We start from the raw sequence: 25,181 nt of genomic DNA, 5'->3' as shown, positions 1-25,181 counted from the left end.
GTCCTATCATCCCTCCACTTTGGGGGTCCACAACTCATGTCAGGGATGCCTCAGTCACATAAACACAAACACACTCTTACCCATACAATATAAACAACTGAAAAATGAATTGAAAGCCATCATTACAAGGTAATGCTAATGCTCTCTGATAATGCTAATGCTAACGCTAGCCGCTCAACTGTTTTACCTTTGCGCTCTAGGTGTGTTCAGCATCCAGTCTCACTCCTGTTCGAAAAAAGGCAGGTCCAGAGTTTGTTTTAGCATCCATCTTTGTCAACAAAGTTTTCTCACAGTACTAGCAAACCAGAGCGACTCTTCAAACTTGGTTTAAATCTGTTTTCCGACTTCGTCTCTCCACCTCTCTGCGCTCCTCCCAGGAGGTCATGACCAATGATGAGACACGTCGTGGCCAGTTGATGACATACCTGCAGGTCCCACTTCATCACCATGAGCAGCTCCATCCGCGAAGTTCTGCATGATGAAGATTTACCACACTGAGACAGTTAAAGCATTGAATAATTAAATAAATATGAACGGACAACAAGTTTAATGAACTGAAGTCACTGTATATAAAAAGATAAGACACTACACAGATCACATAATCTATCACATATAAGGTGAATGATTTATGAATTTAAAATACCCTGAAGAAAAATGGTGGGAGTTATGAAAAATTGCCTACATGTCCTATCCTAATGAGGTTAATATATTAATTTAAAATAACTTTGAGACCAAAGGCTGACAAGTGACTGATAAATGCAACACTAAACCACAAAATCAAAATATACTGTGTGAAAATGAAGACTTGGCTTTGAGTAATTTATTCAGTCTTTATTTTTCAGTTTTCCCCCTGAGGGATTGCCACCTTATCATGGTCAGGGGGTTTGCGTGACTCAGTGACCCTAGGAGCTATTCCAGCAGAAGCTTAGTCTTCACGTGGGACACTCAAGCTGGACAGGTCGTAGGGTGGAGGCCTGACAAAGTGCAATCCACTTCTCCAGGTTGGGGGTTGGATACATAGCTAATAACCCAATTCCATGGAGAAAACACTGTCATAGGCAAAAATGCTCCCCAGAAAATTGCTGCTGTAGCATGATGTGTAACTAGTGATGTTCCCTTCACATTTCTGACTGCCCTCTCATTGTTTCCAAAAAAATCAACAGATTTGTTATCTATATCACCTCTGTCACTGTCTGCATTTTATTGATATAGATTCATACAACAAAATTACATTGTCTGTATTAAAAATGTGACCAAAAAATGAATGTGTCTTGCTTCAAGATAAACAGTTTCCTGTTAATCCATTAATGATCTGAATATTAGGTTTAAGTATCAGATATTTTTATGGTGTCTGAATAAGTTGTTAATCCTACTTTTATAAAAACATGTGAAAACCTACAATACTGTGCAAAAGTTTTAGGCACTTCAGATGTTTTTACTCTTATCCCTCATCAGTACCATCAGGGAGGTGTCTGATCAGTCCCAGATTAAATTTGCAGCAGGACAATGAGTACGAACTAATAAAGAGATAATAAATCTCACCTTTCTCTCCACTACTTCATGTACTCGAATACATGTTGCATTCCTGACCACACCCTGATCGCTGGAATCAAATCCAACCACATGTTTAATCCTTGGCCAAACACTTGGTTTTACACCACACTACGTTGGGTGTGTCCTGAAGTGCTGCATACTTAGGGTCCAAAACAACCCCCAGTAGCCCAGGATAAAGGCAATATTTGGTATTTAAGATCTTCTTTTAAACATAAATTAGAAGTGTGGTGATTCCCAATTATTCCAAAACCCCAAATAACTTGACTTGTAATGTACATCCCCATATACAATACAGAAAACTCCTCACTTTTGCATGTATGTTTATTTTAAAGAACTGCTTCAATACATTTTTCAGGTAAAGTACTCCTGTGAATACATGGTGCAACATTTCCACTGCAGGTTTTACTTCATACTGAGATATCTACCAGTAGCTATTAGTAAAAAGCAAATAGATGCCCTTATAGTAATTTATGTTGCCTTTACTTACTGCTGCTAAATATGGTGCCACACTGACCTCATGTGGCTGAAATCATGTCATACAGCTACATCTGTGAGTGCAGTGTACTCCCATGGAGTAACTTAGTGGTGATACAAACACCAACAAGGTTTTAAAACATATAAAAACAAGAAAAAGTTAAACATGAGTAAATAAAAAGGCATATAAGTCCTCATAAAGCAGTTATACCAGCATATCCATTAGTAGACTGTGAAGGCAGGAAATAGACTGCACATTTTGTTGAAAGGCCAGTTCACCTCAGTTAAAGAAGAAGACATTTTCTTCCTTGGCTCTGATTGTATCTAACCGTGAAGATAGTTACCAACCTGTCAACTTCCCCTCTCAAGGGACTGATAATGTTTACCCAGGATTTTCAAACTGGCATTTGCAGGCTTTATTTCAGCTGCTAAGGCAATCCTACGACTATCAATTTCCTGACATTTTAAAGACAAAATATTTAATGGATTCATTGAGAAAATAATCTGCAGGTGAGATTTGCCAATGTTAGAGCACCAAAATTTTTAATTTACTTATATTGTATTGGGGTGGAGGTAAAAATCTTAAAGGCTGATATCTCAAAACCAAGACAATTTAAGAAAAATAGCTGCATGGTTAGATACCACAAGAGATCTGTGAGTAAATATAGTTTTTTGCACTTGAGATGAACCGATTGTTTATTAATGCCAACCTCTTCTTTTTCATTTGGTGGTGATGGCGACTCCCTTCTTGACCCAGGCGTTGCTATTGAGTAGAGAGAGCATGAAGCGAGCCACATCTCCTCTTCCCACTGCACTGCCTGCAGGGTTACCGCTGCTGTCGGGCACAAAGTATCCCTCATGGGTCAGAAACTCTTGAGCTGTGGAAGTCAGAAAAAAAAACTGTTACATGTTGAAATGTCAAGGAATGGACTGTTGTTTACAAAAAATGAAGGCCATTCATTGACATGGCATTAAGTTATGAGAACATGTGCTAATAAGAACTATGTCAAAATGGATCCTGGGGCAGTACTACTCTTTAAGCACTTTACTAGATGAAGCTCTGCTGCTCATGGTTGCATCACCTTGGCTCTAAAGCGACCGTCGTCACACCATAGACCAGGGTTCCCATCTAGAGTTTTGTCTGTTTTGGTGAAAGGATAACTCCAATACTTTTGAACCTGGGCCTTATTTTCTCATGTTTTTGGACTTAAATTGATTGCCAGGCACAAAAATATTTGGCATCAGTCCAGTGTTGAGCAAGAACGGTGTATCCAGCCACCATGAGAGAGTGTCATCCAATGGGCAACTGTCCATGTCAAAGTACATCCACTTAAGTGACTGTTTTTGCCACCGACAAGCTCTGATTGTTTTGTCTGACAACATTGATAGAATTCCTACAGAGACAGACCTTTTTTATTAAAGTGTAAGATCCTTTTTGTTCAACCAGGGACATCATTGAAAAAAAGTTATTTTACAAGGCAGAACACAGGAGTTTCCTACATACCACTGCCACGGTTGGTTAGATTGTTTGTGTTATTGTGTGACCTTCAGTTCCCAGACAACTGCCCATTGGATTACACTGCAGCACCTATTCCCAGTTGCCATGTACACTGTCCTTGCACAATACTGCACCATATATTCATTTACTGGGTTGCAAATGAATGCATGTTTCTTTAGTCTCTTTATTGATTTGTTTCTCCCCCTGTTGACTGCTGTCTGCTTTTACCTGAGGCTGGCAGGTTCTTGAGGCCAGGTGGGCGGACCACAGTCCAGCTGATGTCGTCAGTCTTCTGCAGAAACTGCTCCATCTCATACATGTTGGTGAGGACGCTTCGGATCATCGGCAGCAGGAGGAAGCGGATGAGATATGAAGACTGAGCTCCAGAGTTAGCTAACAATGACGAAAAAGTGAAACTAGCTTATTTTTATTTCTCAAAAATGCATATTGAAGAGGAAACTTTTCACTCTGATAACAATCCTTTAATGTGTGGACTGCACAGAATCAGAAACTCAACTTAAACAGTCAATCAAATCAGAAAAGGCCTTGAAGGCATCATCACGTGTGCTGGACTCACGCTCGGTGTACCAGGAGGTCATGGTGATGATCCTGTTGACCCGGGCCTCCCGCATGGCGTTGATCATAGCATTCATGGACAGGGTGTAGCCCGTCACCGCCGAGAAGATGGAGGCCGGGAAGCCAAGGCAGGACATGATCACATCCTGACCTTTGAAATGAGTCTTCAGACTGTCTGCTGAGAAAATATCAGCCTCCACCACCTGAAAGGAGACAAAGAAACATCAACAATCCCAAGAGGAGTTTTACTTTTAGGAGCCTGTATCCTAAGTTTTTATTAAGTATTTAATGTTTTCCAAAATACAGTTATTTCTTAAGAAAACTGTATGTGTTGTCTTCATCAAATGGTGTCAAACCTGTGTGATGTTTGTGTAACCGCTTCACTTTGGGTGTGGGTGCTGTAGTTTTTTTAGCCAGTGTTACACAAACAGGGGTAAATATTGCAGTTGTTGGAGAGTATTTTCCGCTGTTGATTAATACACATTTTGCGCTCTGGGGAGTGTTTACAGCTGTAGGATGGTGTATGTGGGACTAACTCAAAATAAACTACAATGCCCTTGTTCATAATGATGAAGTAACATGTCACCCAGTGCAACAGTGTTCATTTAAGTGTTTCTGAATAACAGTGGAGTTCTATGCCTCAGAGGCATCAGGTGATACTGATAATAATTAACTGTTAATTTCTGTCTTTTCACTGTTTTTGTTGACGATGAGAAAAGTACTGATGCTTATCTTTGCAGTGTTGCAGATAAGTTCACAATGTTATCTGCACTGTTGTGTGAAAAGAATCACACCCAGATTGTTATTTCAATATTTGTAACTTAAGGTTCCTCCTCATATAACCCTCATTTGGACCATACAACATTTATCATGTGACATAGCACAGACTGAACTTTGAACCCAGCATGCAGTGAGCAGCAGTAACGTCCTGTAATAGTCATGCAGCACAATACAACACACAAAGTCGGTGTTTCATTACCTTGAGATTATCATGATGCACAGCGAGTTTTCCCGGGTTCCTGACGATGGCGGTGACCGTGTGACCCTGTTGCAGCGCCTGGTTGACCAGATACTGACCAGTCTGCCCCGTGGCTCCCAGCACAGTGATCTTCATCCTCAGACTCTGTCACACACAGCTCAGTCAGGGCTGAGGCTGATCAATGGAAGATGGCGTTGAATGCTCTGACCTCTCAAACTAACTGCAGGGAGGTTCACTCCCTGTTTCGCAAGCGCAAGTGTAAAACACAATTATTACGGTGCAATAAAGACACTCTCTAAGTAATTATGGTTTATCATCTGACAGATTTTTGTGTTTAATATGCTACACTGAATCCTTGTATATATATTAGTCACTGCTCAAACAGAAATACTTACATAAAGGAGGTTAAATGTGTGGGAGTAGTTTTGCCACCAGAAATCAATAACACAGGATTAATGTAGCTACTAATGATTATTTTATTTATCTGAGTGAGTATTCATTCAATTAGTTGAATTCATTTAATTCACAATGCAAAATAAAATGAATTTCAATTAAATTTTCAACCACATAAAATTGCAGACAGTATGAACATAACACAAGTTATTACAGTTGTTTACACCAGCACTCTGTGAAGTTGCATGTAACAGTAAAACAAGACAGATGCTGCCATTAACCACTACAATTGTTTGAAACATGGGATTCATAGTTTGTCTGTAATTTGTCAGATTGTGTGCAGGAAAAAGCTCACAGGATTGTCCAAAAAACTTCTCTTACACCAGGGGAGCACAGGAAAGACACTGCGCGTCTTTGTTGTTCCTAAACTAGGCCGAATGGATTATTTCTGCAGTGGCTGATAATGACGAGTTCGTTGGTCAGATGCTCGCTGAGGATACTAAGCAGATACTGTTGAATGATATTTGTTAGGAAATCATTCTGATACAGTAGCTGCTATGTTCAAGGGAAAGGTTAGTGGGCGAGATGAAAATAACCCCCTTTTTAATCAATGTATGTACATAATGCTGTCTAGAAATCTTTAAGCAACATTTCAAAGACAGACAAAGTATTGGCTTGAACATAAGCTGACTCTGAGTATAAACCAACCCCATTTTTGAACTCCTGTGACTGAAAAAATACTTTTTGCAGAGACAAAACAGTGAATAAAATAATTGAAGGACAAGTATAGTATTATCAAATTGTTGTTTTTCAGTAAGTTTACATTAAAAAGAAATAACAACAAATCAGACACAAAAAAATCCTTTACGTGCCTTTTCTGCAGAAGCTGCTTTAAAATAATAAATACATAAAATAAAATCCTACTTAAATTGTTGTGCTTTGCAGGAAACCTATTAAAATATAAATAATAAAACTCTTAATTTTACATCTCCATTTTGCCGATAATTGTGCTGACTTACACTTAAAAAGCTGTGTACTCAGGGATCCTTTAGCGTGCTAAATATATTCTAATCTCATCCAAAATGGTTGAAATGACACTATTGCAGCTAATGACATAATTATTTATGAATATTAATAACCACAAAAGTGAGGGAATTTCAATTTGACATAGAAAATTAACAGGTAGATATGTATGTGTGCAAACCTTTCCAACCAATATGTGGCATTTCTAACTATTTACGTTCTTTTAAAATAGCTATCTGACATGGCTGAAATTCACTTTTCAGTCACACTGCAGCACCATCGACAATTTCACAAATTGCATCATCTTGGATTTTGGTGAGCCAATGACGAAGGTTGTGGGATGCATTGTGGGATAGTTTTGAAACAGAGTTAGAGCTTGCCGCCTCCACCACAGACCAACAGACATTTTAAATATCATATCAGTCAAGCAGATATTTATCCTGAGAGTCTTAACACCAACAAAATAAAAGCCATAACCTCAGGTTTCTCACACACAATATATGCATCTTGTGTTTAGATTGCATGGGAAATTAAAAAGCACCTGTGGGAAACCAGTAATGCTTTTAGTCCCATTTAGACTCATATAGTCGTACACTTCGCCCTCCTGCAGCTGAAATGAGTATTACAACAATAAATAAAAAACAGCCCAAAAAGGTTTCACCTGGCAAAACTTCTCCTTGTTAACACATAAAGAAAGTTAGAAAACCATCCTATAGAACTTTTTTTCACCCATTCTAAAGTCATAAACACAGGAGAGACAACAATTCCAGCTAGACTTAGAGAATGAATCATCTAAACTGTTCTCACTTGCTCTGAGAGCTTCAGCAGCCCACAGTGTAACTGTTCGAGATATTACACTTAAATATATCCATGGTGTCAAACAAGGAGCCGTATGATGCGATATTAGAACATCTCTCTTTTGGTCTGTTGTTAGATTAATCACAGCCATCTCAATTTTCTCCATGTTCTTAACTCTCAAAGCTGTCTCCCCAAATTGACTTATCTTTAACTTTGAAGGATACCACAGTAGGGACATTTTTTACCCAGCCCCTCAGCCCAGAACAGAGGGATTAAAACCCTCTTCTAGTGAGACACTGTCACCCATCCTGTATTTAATCCAAATACTATATCGTGATGTTTGGCAAATTCTGCAGCTGTAAGGACTGACCACACCAATAAAACTTACAGATGTCTGTTTCAAACTTCTTTTCAAGAAAACATCACTTGCAAAAAAAGAAAATAAATAAAAAATAAGAAATTAATAAAAAAAATAAAAAAAACAGAAGATGATGCTCCCAATCTATCCCAGAATGTACTCCACAGCCTACATCACTGACTTGTCATGACGCTGTTGATTGCAAAACGCTCCTAAACTATCTGCAGAAACAAGAAACAAGCATCAGTTATACGACAAAACAAACAAGTGCCTCCATGTTTGCATTGTAAAAAGCCTACCAGTGTTAGAAGATGTACTTGCATGTGATGACTTGTTTTCCTTACACAGTCGTTCACCATCCTCTAGCAATCACCTTGAATTTAAAACCGGCATCGTAACTTCTCCTCAAACCTCGACTGACTTGTCGTCCTCTTCTTGACCCCGTTTTTTCTACGGCTTACCTTTGTCTTGCCATCACTGACTGCACTGAAGGCTGAAACTGGCAATCAACGGAATGGAGCTTTACCACCACCTACTGGCATGGCATGACGCGCTCAGATTTTTGACTGACGAAGCCTGTGCAGCCTATATTTCTTTATATTTTGGAAACTTAACTGCGCCGAATTCACTGTTATCTGTTCCTGTTTGTGAGCTACCATTGGGTATACTAATACCCATCACTGAGTTACTTTGTTACTGAAGAAAACCTAAAAACCTGATGGTTCTCAGGCAAAGTTGTACTTAACTGTACAGTAAAGCCTATTCTATTCTAAATTCTGCAGTTCAAATGAGCACACGTTTTTCTAATATTTCTATGCGACTTTACGGATGTTTATTTGCACTGGAGATAATTGTTCTAGGAAAGTTTAAAATATTTGTGTAGTGGATGTGTGTGCAGATAAAACACGGATTTTTGATGCACCGATTGCTTGAGCACTAAGGGGTTTTGAGTCATGTTAAAGTTAAAGTTACCTTGCATGAGCTGCCCCTTCAAAGCCTACATTTGTTTACATTTTTTGAAAATTAAGTACGCCGAGTTCACCGTTAGCTGTTCTTGTTCGCTCTGTACCATTGAACATACTGACAACTTTGAGTGAGGTACTTGGAAACTGAAGAAAACTTAAAAACCTGATGTTTCTCAGGCAAGTTTTGCACTTATAAAGAGCATTTTTCCCCCCATGATTTCTGAGCAGTTTTACAGACATTTATTTGCATTGGATCTCAAAGGTGTCGCATTTTTGACTATTGCTCAATGGAGCGCTATGGTTTTGTCTATATTCGAGCTAGACATTATGTTCAAGCAATACAGTATCTCAAGCTTAAAAAAACTCAGTAGTGCTCAGCTTCAGAAAACAGCAAGAACTACAATGTCAAAAAACTAATAATATGCACTGATTTGCATCTACCTTGTAAACCAGTTACATGTGCATGTAAACCCACTGATATACAATACAGCAAATAATACAATAAATACTACACTTAATTTAAACAAAGGTCACTTTGTTCACTACTTCAGTCTGGTGTTTTTGCCCCTGTCCTAGCACTTTAAAGCTACTAGATCCCAGAAAGAGAAAAACACGTTCTGTGACTTTCACTAGGGTCAAGAGCAAGACTTCCACTTAATGTTTTGACTTATGTTTTAATTACTTCCAGAGGCATGGCCTTTTCCTGGAAAATTATTCACGTTAATTTAGAAGTGGTTTGTTTGAATGATGGCCTCAGGCTGCAAGTTATGCAAAGAGAAGAGTATCTAAGTATGGAAAATGAATTATTGAAAAATAACTTGAGAGAACACCATGTTTTTCTGTCTCTGAATGTTGTACTGAACTGACAACAATACCATACAGTTAAGGACTTACCGTCATTTAAGGTACAAGCAGTGATCCCAGCGTTAACAAACTGACAATCCCACCACCTACAAGCAAAAGCAGAAGATCAGAAAATGTTGTCACTTTCAGCTTCTCATGGTCTTTTAAGCAAATCAATGTTTTTACGTGCTGCAAAAATATTTGTTTTCAAGCTAGAGAAAAAGAAGTCTACATTTTCAGTCATGAGCTGATGAGAAATTCAGTAAATGCTGATCTTATGCTGCTCCTCGTTCGTAGTATTTTCTACATTCAAACAACCAGCTGCAGTGGTCAATATGCTTCCTGTTTACACCGGAAAACGCATGCGCACCGTGAGAAACTGGTCACGTGGTAAACATTTGCACGGGTTTTGATTTGAAAGGAGATTGTAAAGTTACATTGCTCCCCTTCAAAACTGTTTCTACACAAACTGAACACTATCGCTGTAACGGTGGTAGAATTTACAGCAGGACTAGACTGAATTAGTTTTAGTTTCTAAATCAAACCGGGGTAAATCACTGTTTTGTGTTTTCCGGTGACTCCAACACGCCCCTTTCTGAAAGGTGTTTGTAATCAAATGAAGTAACGCATATATACAACATTTTACCACATATCTCCAAAACACTATGTTTTAACCGTTAAGTATTACCGAGATAAAGGGGATATCCAGATAAGATAGCTCGTTATAGATCATATAAACGTTGCTGTAGTTCAGTATCAGCCCGACGTTAGATAACTCACCTTCGCCACACACTCAACCGCTCAGTGAGGGAGGTGTTCAAGAGCAGCGGGGTTCAGTTGTGTTTATAGAGCAACGGTTTTCAAAAGTTTAATATAGATTTCAAATTATGGCTTTGATGACATCTCAGAATTGATATCTCGATGTGAAATGATCGTGACTAACACGTTAGCTACAGGTAGCCGATTTATTGTCAGAAAATGAACTAAACAGTGACAATTTCAGCAGTTCAATAATTGAAATAGTCCAAATTTGCTGGTTACGGTTATTCAGGTGTAGTAAATGCTTGTGTTCCGTGTTTCATATCAAACATTTGAATATCTGTTTTTTTTCTGTCTTTCTTTTTTTTTTTTTTTTTTTTTTTGTCTGAAAAGAAGGAGATATAAGGACAGTCATTTGGACAGTGGTAACTTTGTCATATGTAACATTGTCTTTATCATTTTAAGGACTAATATTTGATAAATTTTGGTACCACTTTGTGCACTTTCTGATAATGCACCATTTATACAGGGGTTATAAGCTTTAAGTAAAAGATTTATTAACTGCTAATGCATCTTTTACTGATCCTTAATAGATCTGAATAGCTTTCCTCTCCTGTTAAAGGTCCCTCAGATTTATCTTGGGACCCTTTGTCCCCCTGGCTACCACTGATGACATTTTAAGTTTTGTTGAGGCTGTATGGTTAAATTACATCACCAGTACTAACTGTGCTTTTTTGTGACTGTTAATCACTTATTTTTCTGTTTAACGCTCAGGGAAATCAGCTGAGAAATTACAAAGAAACATTAAAACAACTGATGACAAAAAATAAGAACCAGACCATCATAAATAAACCCACCTAACTGACTAGAATTTGTTTGTGGGGAAGATTTTGTGCTTCTCTCAGCACAGTTTCACTTGGGGACCTCTAACCAAAGATACTGCTACACTTAAACATGGAGGTGCTCTCATTTGGCTCAACATTAGTCAAGTTATTAGGCATTAGGCAATCTCACAAGTCTCCAAAAAAAGCACCTGTAATCAAAAACACTTCCAAATAAACAAACCAAATACAGATGCAGGCCATCCTCTTTCTTACCTATGTTTACCTCTGCACTTTGCCATCTTCCTATATAAAGACCAGTCTAGGCGCATCAAGTCATTAGCTCAAAGTAATCCACTTGTGGCTTGGTGCCTCGATTATGCGATCACACCGAGGGACTAAAGACTAAACCAGCGTCAGCACAGACCAGGGGAGCAACACAGTGGGGACAGCTTCATACATGAGGCCTATGTGGTGAGATACTGGGTGCTGCTGTCGTTCATCTACCTCTGATGACTGGTCTGATCAACATCCTGCGGTTCTTGACCTGATCCTGGTGGACTGGTGGAGGATGAAACAGAGCAAATGGCTGCTTGAATACTTGCTGACACGCAGCACTGACAGCCAAACAACCTGGGAACTGGTGACTGGATAGAGGAGGTGACCACGTAAGTAAACGACTCATATACTAGTGTTACTTATTTAGATTTCTTCAGTAGGTAAATTAATCCACAAGCAAAGTCAAAGGCAGGAAATTTAGATCAGAGGAAAGTCTGAAACATCAAAATGTTCCAGACCAGGTTCAAAGAATCGTTTGAGACACTTATTCTTTATTTTAGCCCACTGCTTCATTGTAGTACTATTCTTTTGGTTTGGAAAATCCTGTCAGACTGGATGACTTTGGCCTGTTGTTAAATATCTTTACGTCACATGTAAAGATATTTAACAAGCCATCCATCTGTTCTTTTAAGAAGGCCAAAACCAGCACTGTGAAACACAGAAGTTGGATGCAAACACATTTTAATAAAGTCTACCATGTTCAAATTTAAATGGTCAATCTTTTATGGGGTTTTGTAAATTGTAAAAGTAATTTAGGCATCATTTATTTTCCCAAAACAACATGAGGACATTTAAAAATCCAGTTTCCATGTTTTAATTCTTTCCACTTCATCAAAAATAACTTCAGGCCGTGAACATATTTCCTGCCTCATTGGTTTCATGTTTCATGTGTTGCTTAATGTAAGCCTTCATAGAATTCGGGCAAAAATAAGTCCTCTGCTCCAGGATTTAGGCCAATCATAGAGGTTAGGAGTGAACCAGCAGATAACGAGATTAAAAGGGCACAAAGCTGAACGCCCTCCAGCTTCAGCTCTCCTGCTGCTGCCAACCCACGTTCAACTTTCCACTCTGTGAATGAAAGAGGCCAGAATTATTTCAAATATGTCACAATGAGCAGTGAACCTGTCTGAATCAGGAAACATGTACTGAAAATTGTGATTTCATAAAGCCATATTCCCCTTTTAGAATATCAGCTTCAGACAAAAAAATCGAATGTGGTAAGCTCAATACTTGAATGAAATTCAGGGTCTTTTCTGTCCTCATCAGACTCAGTTTTGTGCAGTGATTTAGTATTTGTCTTGGTGTTTTGTACAGGAACAGTCATGGGATGTGGCGTCACAAAGTCTGACCAGTTCCACAAACACTCTGGAAAAGGTAACCATGACTCTGCAGACATTTAAATACCCAACTGATGCACCCATCAGGCAGTTTTAACCTCCTCAGGTTTAGATCATTCATTGAATGGCTTTTGTTTGCTCTGCACTTTGCAGAATAACTGTAATCTCCCAATCTTGTGTGTATTAATGTACTTGTGTTTCTTTTTGTCTTTCTCTTCTGCTGCATGCAGCCGTCACAAGTAAGCCACGCCTGACTTACCTTGTTTGTTGTGCTGTTGTTTTCTAGATGTTTAATGTTAAGCTCAAACCTCACAGATCTGGGTCTGGAGGAAAACTCAAATGTCCAACTTCAAAACTGTTTCAGATATTTTACTCATGTAGAACTGAAGTAAACAAATTGGAGACAAAGTACCACCAGATATGGGAAAGAGATTTGACTCAAATAAACAAATACTTTTTAAAAATACACCATAAAGCATATATCCTGTGATGGACTGACGACTTGTCTGGGGTGTATTCTGCCCAATATTAGCTGGGATCGGCTCCAACCCCCATGCAACCCTCAAGGGCTAAGTGGTATATATAATGCATGGACAGATGGATGTTTATTCATATAAACTATTTGTCAAAAGTTACATTTCTCTTGTTAAGATGTATTCTATATGGTTTTCTTTACTGTATTATGATGCATTATCAGTTCATACAGGAGATATAGTTATTGACAAATACATTGATAAGCACTTATATCTGATTTCAGCTATTATAGTTGTTAGAACTATTTATTACATTTTTGTGTACTCTTATAAATGCTAAATAGGGAGAGTTAAAGTAATCTCTCGTGTCTAAAACAAAAAATTGAAAAAGCTGGTCTTAGTTTTTGCTTTTGATTGTGGTCATAATTTTCTTAGATTAATTAATTTAAACATCAAAAAATGTGAAGAATTAGGTAAACATCTCTGCAGTGTTTGATATTCTCTGATCACCTGCTGTCTGTGTTTCAGCTATAAGAGCTGCAGTCCTGATCCAGCGATGGTACCGTCAGTACGTAGCCCGTACGGAGATGAGACGGAGATACACCTGGCACATCTTCCAGTCCATTGAATACTCTGGAGAACAGGCTCAGATAAAGGTGAGGATCTACCAGAGATGAACTAGTGTAATTCTCTGCTTTAGAATAATAATCAAACTACAAGCTCAACTCTCATCTTTCCTCTCTCTCCTGTGCAGCTCTACAATTTCCTCGGCTACCTCATGGACAACTTCACGCCATCAAGCAATGAACGTAAGATCTCACCTTTCAGCCGTGTTCCTCAGGAATTAACTGTGTAAAAACAAATCTCTGAACTGAACCGCCATCATCGTCTTCCAGGAAATCTGATCTCGCACATCTTCAGAGAGAACGAGGTCTGTCAGGATGCAGAGTGGGAGAGGTACTTCTGCTACAAGAACATCGAGGTGCCGGAGATTTACTCAGGACCTCATCTCACCTTCCCTCTGACAGTGGAGCAGACGGTCGGACTGGTGGAGGCCTTCAGGAACAAGAAGGTAGGTGCATAGCAGTACAGCACGTGTCTTAGTCTTAATGGGCTGCGGTTCAGTCGCTATTTCATACTTGTTGCATTGTCTGACAAAAGAAACAGAAAAACATATGAATGAGAACAGCTTTACTGGGAATTTGGCTGTGATAAAATACTGTCTATGTGTGCACAGAGAGCAGGAGAGAGGCAAACAGATTAAGGCCTGAAACCAGCTGACACCAGGCAGAATTAAAATATGATGCAGTCAAACCACACTGCCAGTGGTCTCTGGTGGAGAATGCTATTTTTGCATTTTTCTGCTGCATGTTGTTACTTGTTGGCTGACATATACACAGATATGTACATATATAAAGTGGAGTTTATATATGTAAGCCTAATTTTACTGCATGTCTGGATGACTCTCCCAACCTGGCATTTAGCCATTTCCAGGAGAATTTCCTGGAGAACCACTCCACGTTAAATCTACAATTATTTTTACCAGCTTTGATTTATAGCAACAACCTGCAACATGTGGGCACCGAGGGGTTTAATACTGAGTTCTTCTTCAAAAGACAGGCTTTCAAATTTACGCTGTAGGAGATAATCCACTTTGACCTCTGTCCTCTTTCAGAGAAATAATAACTTCTGCCAACTCCGGGCAAATGACGACAACAGTATTTGGCAAAAAGCAGTGGGGTGACAGGGAATTAGCCACAGTTGGCTCCAAATTTGTGCCATCTGCTTTCTTTACCAAAGACTTTGGGCATGTGTAGTGTTGTTCTCCCACTCTGGGCACTTGGCTTTGTGAGTGTGGGGTTATTTTCATATAGAGGCATCTTGACCACAGCACAGTTTAAACACCATTTTTAGATGTTCTTCTGCCACTATGATAATCATGATAACATGAATTAATTAATTATAATCATCGAGCCAAGTACTTCTGTGCAGCATGCTAGTATATCTGCGATAAGCTGATACATCACTTGATTTATACTATTTTCTGACATGTCTAATGATTATAAAAATGTCTTCTTGATTTCTTATTTTTTCTGTTTTGAAGAGTATTACTGTATGAATCTATTTTGATATGAAAAAACAAATGTGACTCTGATCTTATATCTGTATGAAACTGACTTTTGAAATCGTGTTTAAAATCTTGAGAGGGAGCCTGAGTCAACAAGGTTTTTTGATTGACTGCATCTTGAAGCCAGTGCTGCTGATTGGCATTTTATTAAAACTATTTCATTACTGAATTTCAGACATTTACTTCCTCGGTGTAAAGTCTGAGTATACTGAAAAGCAGTCTTTAAATAAAATGTATCATTAGTTAATCATTACTATTATCAAACTCTGCAGTGTGATGTCTGTTCATGTGTTTGTACCTGAAACCCTTCTTGCTGACAAGTCTGTCTCCCAGTAGCAGCTGCACTCACGCTACGTCCTCCAGCTCCTGCTGGAGACCTGGAAACGGCTCCGGATGTTGCCAAATATCAACCGCATCTCCACCTGCCAGAGCAAAGAAATCACTATTTGTGGTGAGCTGAAAGAAATTGTTAATGTTTTTTGATGATTCATTTTTACCTTTGATAGATAGAGACAGTAAGGAAGTGGTTGGAAATGAGGGGAGAGTGACCGGGGATCAGTAAAGTAATCGATTTATCATTTTTGTGACTTCTTTAAAAAGTAAAATGTCTAGAATTCTCTGGTTCCAACTTCTAAGCTGTGAATGTTTGCTGATTTTCTTAATCTCTTTTATTATAGTAAACTAAATCTTTTCTGTTTTATAAACTAAAGTTTTTAGATACAATTGGCAGACCCACTTGTTAATAATACTAGTTTTTTGCAGCCTTAACTTTACCTTGAGGCACCAATATATCCTGAAAGACCGAGCAGTGATCCTGAAAAATGGTTTTAGAGCAAAAGCCTCTTTGTTACAGACATTTAAACAGAAAGTTTGTCTCAGTATGATGTTATTAAATTAATGAAATATGATGATTTCATTTACATAGATCCATTTCTTCACAGGTGATTTGCACGGCCAGCTCGAAGACCTGCTGCTCATCTTCTACAAGGTCGGGACCTCGTCTTCTAAAATCTTAAAATTTCATGAGTGCTGAAATAATTCTGACTTGAGCCACAAACATGGATTTTTTTCTTTTTTCTTTAGCTAGGCATTTGTGATTATGATTACAGTTGGACATCTTTATTGAAATTGTTAAAATCCTTCATCAAAGAACTTTCCTCTAGTACTACAGAGCTCTAAAATATATAATAAGCTAACATTAGCAGGCTGCAACTGTTGATTAATCAATTAATTGGCAATTTTTAGTCCATGAAATGTTGAATGAACTGTTATTTTATATGACCAGTCCAAAATCTTAAGTCTTAAGTAATGTAAAATGAAGAAAAGTAAAATAAGTTAGCTTTGAGTTTTTTTTTCTTCCTTAATCACTTTGAATGATTAACCAATAAGCAGAATTGTTTCTGATTAATTATGAAATTATGAAGATCACATAATTGTATTCTAAACACAGATGTTTTGGCTGCCAACATGCTGCATTTCTAAGTGCTCAGCAAATCAATTAGGGAGTAAAACAGGATCTGTAATCCTTTGTTTTCGCTCTCTGTGCCAGGACCGATCATTTGTTTACATTTAGATTACAGAATGACCCTTTAACACAGTGTTACTCGGTTACTGTTTATGTTGCAGAATGGCATGCCGTCCTTGGAGAAGCCCTATGTGTTTAACGGAGACTTTGTGGACCGGGGCAGAGACTCCATTGAGATCCTTCTCATCCTGTTTTCATTCCTGCTCGTCTATCCGAGTGACGTCTACCTCAACAGAGGAAACCACGAGGATCATATAGTCAACCTGAGGTAAAACACATATCTACCCTGGGCCACAAATCTCATTATAATTAAATCCTTCTTCTCTAACATTTACCTTCTTTTACTTTGTCTGGTTTAGATACGGCTTCACAAAGGAGGTGTTGACTAAATACAAGGTAGGTTTTTATAACAAATCCCTGCAAACCTACTCATCTAAAAATCACACCTTTTCCTTTCTTTAATGCCTGGCATTAACTCCTCATTCCTACTTATCAAACTAGCACATGGAGCCAGAATGTGTCCTAATCCCTGCTATCTTTGGAGCAGCAAATTCAAATGGTTTCTATCACGTCCGCCTACACATTCCTACTAAAGCCTAATATAGGCCACCTTCTCTCCCAATACAATACTGGTCACTCCTCTTTGCAGCTAAGAGGATTTGAGGTCATTAGAGCAGCTGACTGCAGGACACCTGACTCTGATCATGGCTTCTCATGAGTCAGGGTGGTCCACACATGCTCAGAGGAAGCCACAGATTTACTGGCTTTACTGTCACAATCAGCATGGATTTGATTAGAAATTGAGTTTAGAGACATTCGTCTTTTTACTAGAGACACAAGCTGCAACAACCTGTCAAATCAAGACAACTACACCATCAAGAATTCCTAAAAATATCCATAAAATGGGACAAAAATGGATCTTAACATCCACAAAAAGTGATTTTAAAATGGTTAAATAATAACGACAAAGAGAAAAAAGACGAGGAAAGAGATGAATGAAGTCATTTCCTGTTTGTGTTTCTCCTCAGATGCATGGCAAACGGATCCTGAAGCTGCTGCAGAAGATTTTCAGCTGGTTGCCCTTAGCGACAGTGATCGACCAGAAGGTACTGGTTCTCCACGGAGGGATCTCAGACACCACAGACCTCAGCGTCCTCGCCAGAGTGGACAGACACAATGTGAGGAAAACGACACGTGCAGCAGATTCACAGACGTTTTCATTTTCACTTCATGTCACTTTTTGATGAAATGTTTCTAAAACTACCTGAAATCTGTGCCCTCCCAGTATGTCTCAGCACTGAGGCCTCCAAAGAGGAGGCACATGAGCTCGGCGGGGGTGTCCATCGACTCGGACATGGACGAGGATGTCTGTTCCACCAACAAGCTCTTCCAGCGCAGGGCCTCCCTCACATATCCCAAACCTCTGGGAACCCGCGACAGCTTCCAGAACCGCTCCCTGCAGGACTTCTCTGACCGGCTCAAAGCGAACACGGAGGACGAGCTGGAGATCCGCAGGAGGAGACAGTCCATTTTCAACTCTGGGATCAACAGATTAGAAAACAACATGAGTCCGTCTGTGTCCTCTGACTCTGTCAACAGTGACAATGCCAAAGAGGAGTGGAGACAGGTGATGAATGAATGTTGGAACTGATCCCACATTGTCTTTGTTTTAACTTTTGTTTTTCTCAGCTGCCTTAAGTTTTACATTTAAGTTTTAGTGTTGTCAAAGTTAGGAGTTTCATTCTTTGCATGACTGTAGCTTCAGTACTGTAAATAATGATGGAATCAAAGTGCTTTAAAAATAAGTAAATTAAGCAAAAAATGAAAAAAAGCTATGAAACACTATTAATGTTGCAAAAATTGAAGAAAATTAGCAGTAAAATAGGGGAAATATTGCTTAAAATAAGCTAAATTATCTGTCAACAGAGCAGAAAATTTCAACTTGCCAAGATTTTTGCAAGAACAAAACAGATAATTTTGCTTATTTTAAGTAATATTCCCTCCATTTCATAGCTTTTGCAGCAGCAGTTACTCAGACCCACAGGAACACATTATGATGATAGAGTAAAAAAGCTTGAAACAAGTGAAATGATTCAACATAAAAACTTCCTGGTAAAAAGTAAGCATATTGCCTTGATTGAACAGAATTCATCACACTTACATTTGACTTTTTTTTGCAGTAGAAACACAACAGAGCTAAAGAAAGAGAACCATAATAGTTGATGCACACACTTAGGAATGAAGGTCATGATTTGTTTTATTGTTTTTGCTCTGTCAGGGAGTTTGTTGTTCTCTGGCCATCAAGTTTCCCCACATGAGATATTTAGTTAGTGACTCTGTCATGTAGAAAAAAAAGGTTATTCTAGTCAGAGGTCATAGCCTTTGTGCTTCGGCCTCTGTCCCAGTGGACTGAACGCATCCTGACTCAAACCTGATGACCGCTCCATCAGTAATCAACACTCACCTCAGAGCTCAGAGCTGTGGGTTGTTGTCTGCCTGGGCTTTAACGTGCTGTAAATCCACTGTACCATTAATCCCTCTGCCGTCAGTTCAAGCTGCTTTTCAACCCTCCGTCATCACCTTAAGCGCAGGCTGTGACAGTTGATAGTCTCGTCTGGCTCCAGTACTTGGTGGTGGTTCAGCTCCAAGCATCGCTGCAAATCACAATCATCAAGGAAACAGTAAACAGTCAGAAATCACAGGCATCTAACTACTGTGAACAGAAGTTAACAGCAGAGAAAACATTTTCAAAAGCTTAGGCCATGATTTTATAAAATTAAAAGGCTGTACTTGTTGCATTTTAAGCTTGAATTTCAGAATAAGAGATTATGTACATTCATTTTGTTCTTTCAGGATAAAGAGACACATAAATGTCCATTTATGGCAAGATACTGAACCCCAAATCACCCCCCATGTGTGTGCATTGGTGAATGAATGAGTTAGAGAGCGCTCATGTATAGAATAAGTGCTGTATGAATGTGTGTGTGAATGGGTGAATGTGACATGTAGTGTGAAGCACTTTGAGTGCTCAATTCCACTAGAAAAGCATTATATATGTACAGTCCAGTGGTTAGTACTGTCGCCTCACAGCAAGAAGGTTCCAGGTTTGAGCCCAGGGCTTTTCTGTGTGGAGTTTGTATGTTCTTCCTGTGCTTGTGGGTAACTGATAACTCAGAATTCCCTGGTGATCATTGGTGATCTGTACAGGGTGCACCCCGTCTCTCTCGCCCAACGACAGCTGGGATAGGCTCCAGCCCCCCAGCGACCCTTAATGGATAAGGGATGGATGGAAGTACAGTCCATTTACCATTAGCTACACTGCTGATCCTCTCAGGGGTCATGGGGGGCACTGCAGCCAATCCCAGCTGACACAGGTCACAAGTGTATCACAGGGCTGATATTGGTATTAAAATTTTGTAATGTACATCCCAAGCAACCATTTATACTTTAACAATTTGCATCTGGTATAAATAGATTTCACTCTCAGTGGATGAATGTTATGGGTGGCCTGGCTAAACCTGCTGGATCATTTTAGTGAAACAGGAGAAAGGATTCATGTTACAGTTGATTAAGTTACTAAAACAACGTAATTTATTCACCAGTGTCAGTCATTTTAAAATGAAAAATCTGTGTGTGTGTGTGTCCAGATCCTGGACCTACTGTGGAGCGACCCGATGACCCAGGACGGCTGCATGCCCAACGAAGTGCGGGGCGGAGGCTGCTACTGGGGCCCCGACGTCACAGAGGACTTCCTGAACAGACACAACCTGCAGCTCATCATCCGCTCTCATGAGTGTAAACAGGACGGTTACGAATTTTGCCACAACCGTAAAGTGAGCTCACGGCCCAGAGAAATGCTGATAATCCCGCACTTTAATTATTTTCACTAAAACAGTAAACATTTCTCTTGTTTTCAGGTCCTCACTCTGTTCTCCGCCTCCAATTACTATGACGTGGGAAGCAACAGGGGCGCCTACGTGAAGCTGGGTCCAGACCTTGTGCCTTATATGATTCAGTACCAGGCCAGCAGCATGACTAGAGAGCTCACTGTTCGACAAAGGTACAAATAAAAATACCAGAAAATATTTCTACATGTTTAAACACTTTATGCCAGTTTTTTGCATGTTTATTATTTTTGTCTCTTCTGCAGTGTTGGGCGAACTGAGCGCTCAGCCCTCAAAGTCCTGCGGGAGCAGCTGTTTGCGCACAGGTCTGACCTCATCTGTGCCTTCAAAAAGTTCGACAGCAACAACACAGGTGTGTGTAGCGTGAGTTTCACATTCAGTCCTCAGAGGATCAGGTGTTATGTGAATTCATTACAGACCTCACATGCACTTTCCATTTTCCCATGTAGTTCAAAGGAAAGCTTCTGCATGGGGAGAAAGCTGAGCTCACGTCTTTGTTCTTTGTGAAGAGCCTCGTAATCCCCATTCAGGAAAAAACAAAACAACATGTGGGCAGGGCAGAGCATTTGATAGTTTCATGGTAACCTCAGCTGAAACTGTTGTTGTTCTGCTTTTATAGTCAGCCAACATCCTTGTTTCTCAAATAAATGATAAGCAAACAAGGAAGTACATAATATTCTGTCTTCAACTCCTCATTTTTTTTCTTTTTTTTAACTTCAGATTTTACTTTATAATAAGCTAATGTTGGCTGATAATTTCAGCCTGGACAATGTATTGGTTAGGCTCTAATTTGGATGCTTTTGAAGTTGATTTCTGTAGTGTTCAGAATGTGTGGGGAACCCATCCATCCTAAAGACTAAGACAATACAACAATGGATGGAAATATGGCTAAAATCTTATATTATCTCAAAAACAAAAAATGGATAAAAATGGCTACTGTCAAGTTTGACTGGTGTAACAGATGACCAGAGTCTGTGCACACTTTAAAACAGTGTTACCTTTCTCTCTTCCTCCCTGCGTCAGGTCTCGTGTCTCTGACTGACTGGGCCTCTGCGGTGGAGAGTGTGATGCGCCTCGGTCTGCCCTGGCGGATGCTGCGCTATCAGCTGGTCACCTGCAAGACCAGTGATGGCATGATAGACTACTATGACTGGTTCAATGAGCTCGCCATCAAAGGACCCAACACGGATGTAAGTATGGGAGCATTTCAACGGCAAAGTGAGAACACCTTCCTTCTTCACTCACCCCCAAATCAGACTCAACCCCTCTGTGAGTGGCACAGTAAAGGAAAAAATGAAATAAAAAGTAAAAAATCAATTAAATTAATTAATAAAAAGGGGCACAGCAGCAGCCCACAGCAGCAAGACACAAATCAGACACTATTCATACTTGTAGGAGCAGTTTGAGTTTTTGGTTTGGCAGTTGTCCCTCCAACCAGTTTTAATGTAATCTGGAGATGCCCATCAATAACCTATTGTTGTTATTAAGTATACTCTCAGTTTTAAATTGTTTATACTTTCTTATGAAGAGTCCAACAAAAGCTTTGAGAGAGCACAAACCAAATTTTGGTTGCTGCACAGTCTGCAAGTCAGTGTGTAAGAGCAGAACCAGACTTGTGTGTGAGGGAGAGCAGAGTAATTATGTACCTACATTTGAGCCAGTGACAAGGAATCTCACACTCGTCTTCTCACGCTTGTCTTCTCACACTCGCTTTTCTCCGTCTGAATCCCCTGAGCACAAACAAAAAAATATGAGCAGAGCCTCACCTGTTCAATTTGACCTGGAAGTGAAGGCTCATCCTGTTAGGCTCTTCCTCCTGATTTCAAAATAAAAGCTGAGAAAGTTGTGTTTTTTAACCAGCTGAAATAGCAGAATTTGGTGTTTGTATAATCTTGAAAAATCTAAATTCATGGACACCGGACAGACCAAAATCATATTCAGTTTGTTGGCTAGATCTAGTTTTAGAGCCACTGTGACAGAGTATCTCAAAAGTATTTTCAAATTAATTTAAAAGTAGTTACTAGCTCTGAGCCACTTCTGTGTCACCAGGTGTTGCAGTGATATAAGGATCTTAAAAATACTCTAAACACATATAATAGGATTGTGCATAAATTGAGTCCAGGACAAACCAAAACACATGTAAAGAAGTTCTACAAAGGCCAACGTGTGTATTTCTGAGGGTTAAATACTGTTTAGATTAAAAAAAAAAAAAAACTCTCTGGGACTTTTCTCACTTGGTTTTCATCGTTTCTCCTCTTGCAGCACATTGACCAGAGTCTGCTCGAGACTTTGTATCGCCACCGCTCCACCTTGGAGACCATCTTCAGAATCGTAGACACAGACAACTCAGGTAAAACAATGAACTCATCACTTATACATCTTAAGTGTAAACTGGAAACAACTACACACACACACACCGCTGTTTTCAGCTTATATGCATCATATGTTTCTGTTAACAAACACATACATGCATTAATGTTATTACTGAGAGAATGAAAAGTCTGGATTTATATTCTTCGTTCAGTCCTGGTATTCTATATTTGTGCAGAGTTAGGTTAACCGCCACCTTAATGCAATAAACTGGTGATTTTAGTTTTACCCGGTAGGGAAAAAATGACTGTACTGACTCACAAATGCAATCTAATGAGAGATGAGAGAGTGTTGTGTCCAGATTGAGATGTCTACTGAGTTTAGTCTCCATTAATCCACCTGTAGCGTGCAAGAGATGGTTATGGCCTCCTGAATCCTCCCAGTTAAGATTAGGATTAACCCACTGATCTACTGGTCTCTCCATCCCCCACCTCTGATCTCACACACACTCAGTGACACACCCTTTTTCATTGCCTCGGCACCTGTGTCTTTTTATATCCTCTTGCATGTTTTCCAGCCCTTCCCTTCCTCTCAGATATGACCTCTTAACCTTTAACCTCCTCCTCCTCCTCAGGCTTCATCACCATCGAGGACTTCCGGCAGACCTGGAAGCTGCTGAGCGTCTACCTAAAGATGGAGATCACTGACGACGCCATCTCAGACCTGGCTGTCACCATCGACAGCAACCAGGACGGCAGCATCGACATAGATGAGTTCATGGAGGCCTTCCGCCTCACGGACAAGAAGAGCCGACTGGAGCGAGGGCGCAGCATGTTCATGGGCACAGCCAACGACCTCACCAAGCTGGAAGGGGACCCCAACATTTGAGTGGAGACCAAAAGACTGTAAACAGAGAGTGACCTCGGCTCAGACTCCTCGCCAGCCGGGCAGCGTAGCAGAGGGGAGGGCGGGGAGATGAAGCCAACACAAGCTGCTTTAATGACGCACATTTAGACGTAGGATGCTGCTGAGCAACAGCCGTGTGGATCGCATGGGATTAGGAGGAGGTTAGAGTTCAGGGCGTTCGACGGCGAATGCTCATTTCACTTTTTGACGCAGTTTTATCCTACAGAGGAAGTGTGGATGAAACACCACAGCATGAACAGGAATTTGTCTCTTTCATTGAGTTAGAATAGTTAGAAACTGTTGCAAAGGTAAAATCACAAACACAGAAACAAAAAGGCACCATATTTAGGCTGCATGATTATTAAAATAACAATAGTAGGTACTGTGGTCACAGTTATTATGAGGATCTTTGCATTTTATATCCATGTCTGTCTATATTCTTAACAAAAGAAAATGTTTTGAGTCATGTGAAAATGGACAATATTAAAATGTTTAAAAATTGTACCAGAGCTGCAACTAATGATTATTGTCATTATCACTTAATCTGTTCTTGATTTCCTCAACTAATCAGTTGTTTGGTCCATAAACTGTCATAAAAAGGCAAAAAAAAAAAAAAAAAATCCATAATGAAAAGTCTGTGTCCTAATATGTGTGAGCACAGAGACAATAAAGCATCAGATATGTCAAGAAATATCACAAAAATATCCACAAGCAATTACATATAAAGAAACATTAAAATATGACACATAACAAGAAGCATTTTTACCAAGAAATCTCTGCTCATAAAAGGTATTTAGCCTCTTAATAACCAACAATACTCCTGTGTTTGACTATTCTGTGTGTGTCAGAGTGCAAACACTTTGTAGATAAGAAAAAAACTACACAATGTACAACTGATGATTGTGCAGCTCATCTTAAGCACAAAGTATTTGCAACTACATGTTGTTGGTGCCTTAGCGGTAGTAGGAGTAGGAGTTTTAACTTCTAGAGATGAAGTTGAATTTAGGATGCACTGATGATGTTTTGTATCAGTGCCAACTGCCAACGATGTACTCATCGTCTCAGGTGGGCTATGAACCCTGACCTTGTCCAGAACGGAGAACTCATGCTTTTATTGAATTGGATGGATGGATATCTACCTCCAAACTCAGAACATAGGGATAGTTTGATATTCTGAGAAATGTAAAACTATCCCTAAGAAACCAGAAATGTCTAAC

The 25,181-nt window shown here is 39.5% G+C and overlaps 2 protein-coding genes and 2 long non-coding RNA genes across 15 annotated transcripts; 1 reads left to right on the top strand and 3 right to left on the bottom strand.

Moving 5' to 3' along the window:
- Nucleotides 1-1,857: 1,857 nt before the first annotated feature.
- LOC108877715 (uncharacterized protein YwnB) lies at nucleotides 1,858-10,276 on the bottom strand. 9 transcript variants are annotated; one of them, XM_018668351.2, is made up of 6 exons: nucleotides 10,242-10,276; nucleotides 9,513-9,568; nucleotides 5,082-5,255; nucleotides 4,104-4,305; nucleotides 3,755-3,919; nucleotides 1,858-2,906 (listed from the first exon to the last, which is right to left on the bottom strand). In XM_018668351.2, the coding sequence occupies exons 3-6, from the start codon at nucleotides 5,214-5,216 to the stop codon at nucleotides 2,749-2,751; spliced, it is 660 nt and encodes a 219-aa protein (XP_018523867.1). In that variant the 5' UTR covers nucleotides 5,217-5,255; nucleotides 9,513-9,568; nucleotides 10,242-10,276; the 3' UTR covers nucleotides 1,858-2,748. The 9 variants fall into 9 exon arrangements, with proteins under 9 accessions (XP_018523867.1, XP_018523792.1, XP_018523567.1 ...); XM_018668276.2 differs by having other exon boundaries at nucleotides 5,082-5,320; nucleotides 10,242-10,264; XM_018668051.2 differs by having other exon boundaries at nucleotides 5,082-5,225; nucleotides 10,242-10,260.
- Nucleotides 10,277-10,614: 338 nt separating this feature from the next.
- LOC108877607 (uncharacterized) lies at nucleotides 10,615-15,758 on the bottom strand. Of its 3 annotated transcripts, none has more exons than XR_007814460.1 (4): nucleotides 15,617-15,758; nucleotides 14,012-14,341; nucleotides 13,701-13,823; nucleotides 10,615-12,448 (listed from the first exon to the last, which is right to left on the bottom strand). It is a non-coding gene; the product is annotated as an uncharacterized LOC108877607 (long non-coding RNA). The 3 variants fall into 3 exon arrangements; XR_001960126.2 differs by having other exon boundaries at nucleotides 13,701-14,105; nucleotides 14,205-14,341; XR_007814459.1 differs by having other exon boundaries at nucleotides 13,701-14,341.
- On the top strand, nucleotides 12,456-24,468 carry ppef2a (protein phosphatase with EF-hand domain 2a). The gene is made up of 17 exons (XM_018667509.2): nucleotides 12,456-12,754; nucleotides 12,948-12,956; nucleotides 13,719-13,846; nucleotides 13,945-13,999; nucleotides 14,087-14,262; nucleotides 15,655-15,769; nucleotides 16,260-16,306; nucleotides 16,945-17,111; nucleotides 17,203-17,239; nucleotides 17,872-18,021; nucleotides 18,129-18,470; nucleotides 20,491-20,676; nucleotides 20,761-20,903; nucleotides 20,994-21,100; nucleotides 21,772-21,938; nucleotides 23,011-23,098; nucleotides 23,693-24,468. The coding sequence occupies exons 1-17, from the start codon at nucleotides 12,703-12,705 to the stop codon at nucleotides 23,944-23,946; spliced, it is 2,223 nt and encodes a 740-aa protein (XP_018523025.1). The 5' UTR covers nucleotides 12,456-12,702; the 3' UTR covers nucleotides 23,947-24,468.
- Nucleotides 18,233-22,545, bottom strand: LOC108877512 (uncharacterized). Of its 2 annotated transcripts, XR_001960114.2 has the most exons (6): nucleotides 22,399-22,545; nucleotides 21,747-21,862; nucleotides 20,504-20,595; nucleotides 19,308-19,497; nucleotides 19,076-19,179; nucleotides 18,255-18,381 (listed from the first exon to the last, which is right to left on the bottom strand). It is a non-coding gene; the product is annotated as an uncharacterized LOC108877512 (long non-coding RNA). The 2 variants fall into 2 exon arrangements; XR_001960109.2 differs by lacking the exon at nucleotides 19,076-19,179 and having other exon boundaries at nucleotides 18,233-18,381; nucleotides 22,399-22,538.
- Nucleotides 24,469-25,181: the final 713 nt, after the last annotated feature.

Source organism: Lates calcarifer, linkage group LG13 (assembly GCF_001640805.2).
Source record: "Lates calcarifer isolate ASB-BC8 linkage group LG13, TLL_Latcal_v3, whole genome shotgun sequence".
NCBI classification, from domain to species: domain Eukaryota; kingdom Metazoa; phylum Chordata; class Actinopteri; family Centropomidae; genus Lates; species Lates calcarifer.
The sequence above is the reverse complement of the archived record's forward strand: the minus strand, read 5'-3'. Positions and strand labels throughout refer to the sequence as shown.

Coding starts and splice junctions, on each gene's coding strand:
- ppef2a (XM_018667509.2), top strand. CDS start 12,703: ATGGGATGTGGCGTCACAAAGTCTGACCAGTTCCACAAACACTCTGGA. Junction 18,471..20,490: donor CCAAAGAGGAGTGGAGACAG/GTGATGAATGAA, acceptor GTGTGTGTCCAG/ATCCTGGACCTACTGTGGAG. Junction 20,904..20,993: donor GAGCTCACTGTTCGACAAAG/GTACAAATAAAA, acceptor TCTCTTCTGCAG/TGTTGGGCGAACTGAGCGCT.
- LOC108877715 (XM_018668051.2), bottom strand. Junction 3,920..4,103: donor GACCTCCTGGTACACCGAGC/GTGAGTCCAGCA, acceptor CGTCATTGTTAG/CTAACTCTGGAGCTCAGTCT. Junction 2,907..3,754: donor CAAGAACCTGCCAGCCTCAG/GTAAAAGCAGAC, acceptor TGACTTCCACAG/CTCAAGAGTTTCTGACCCAT.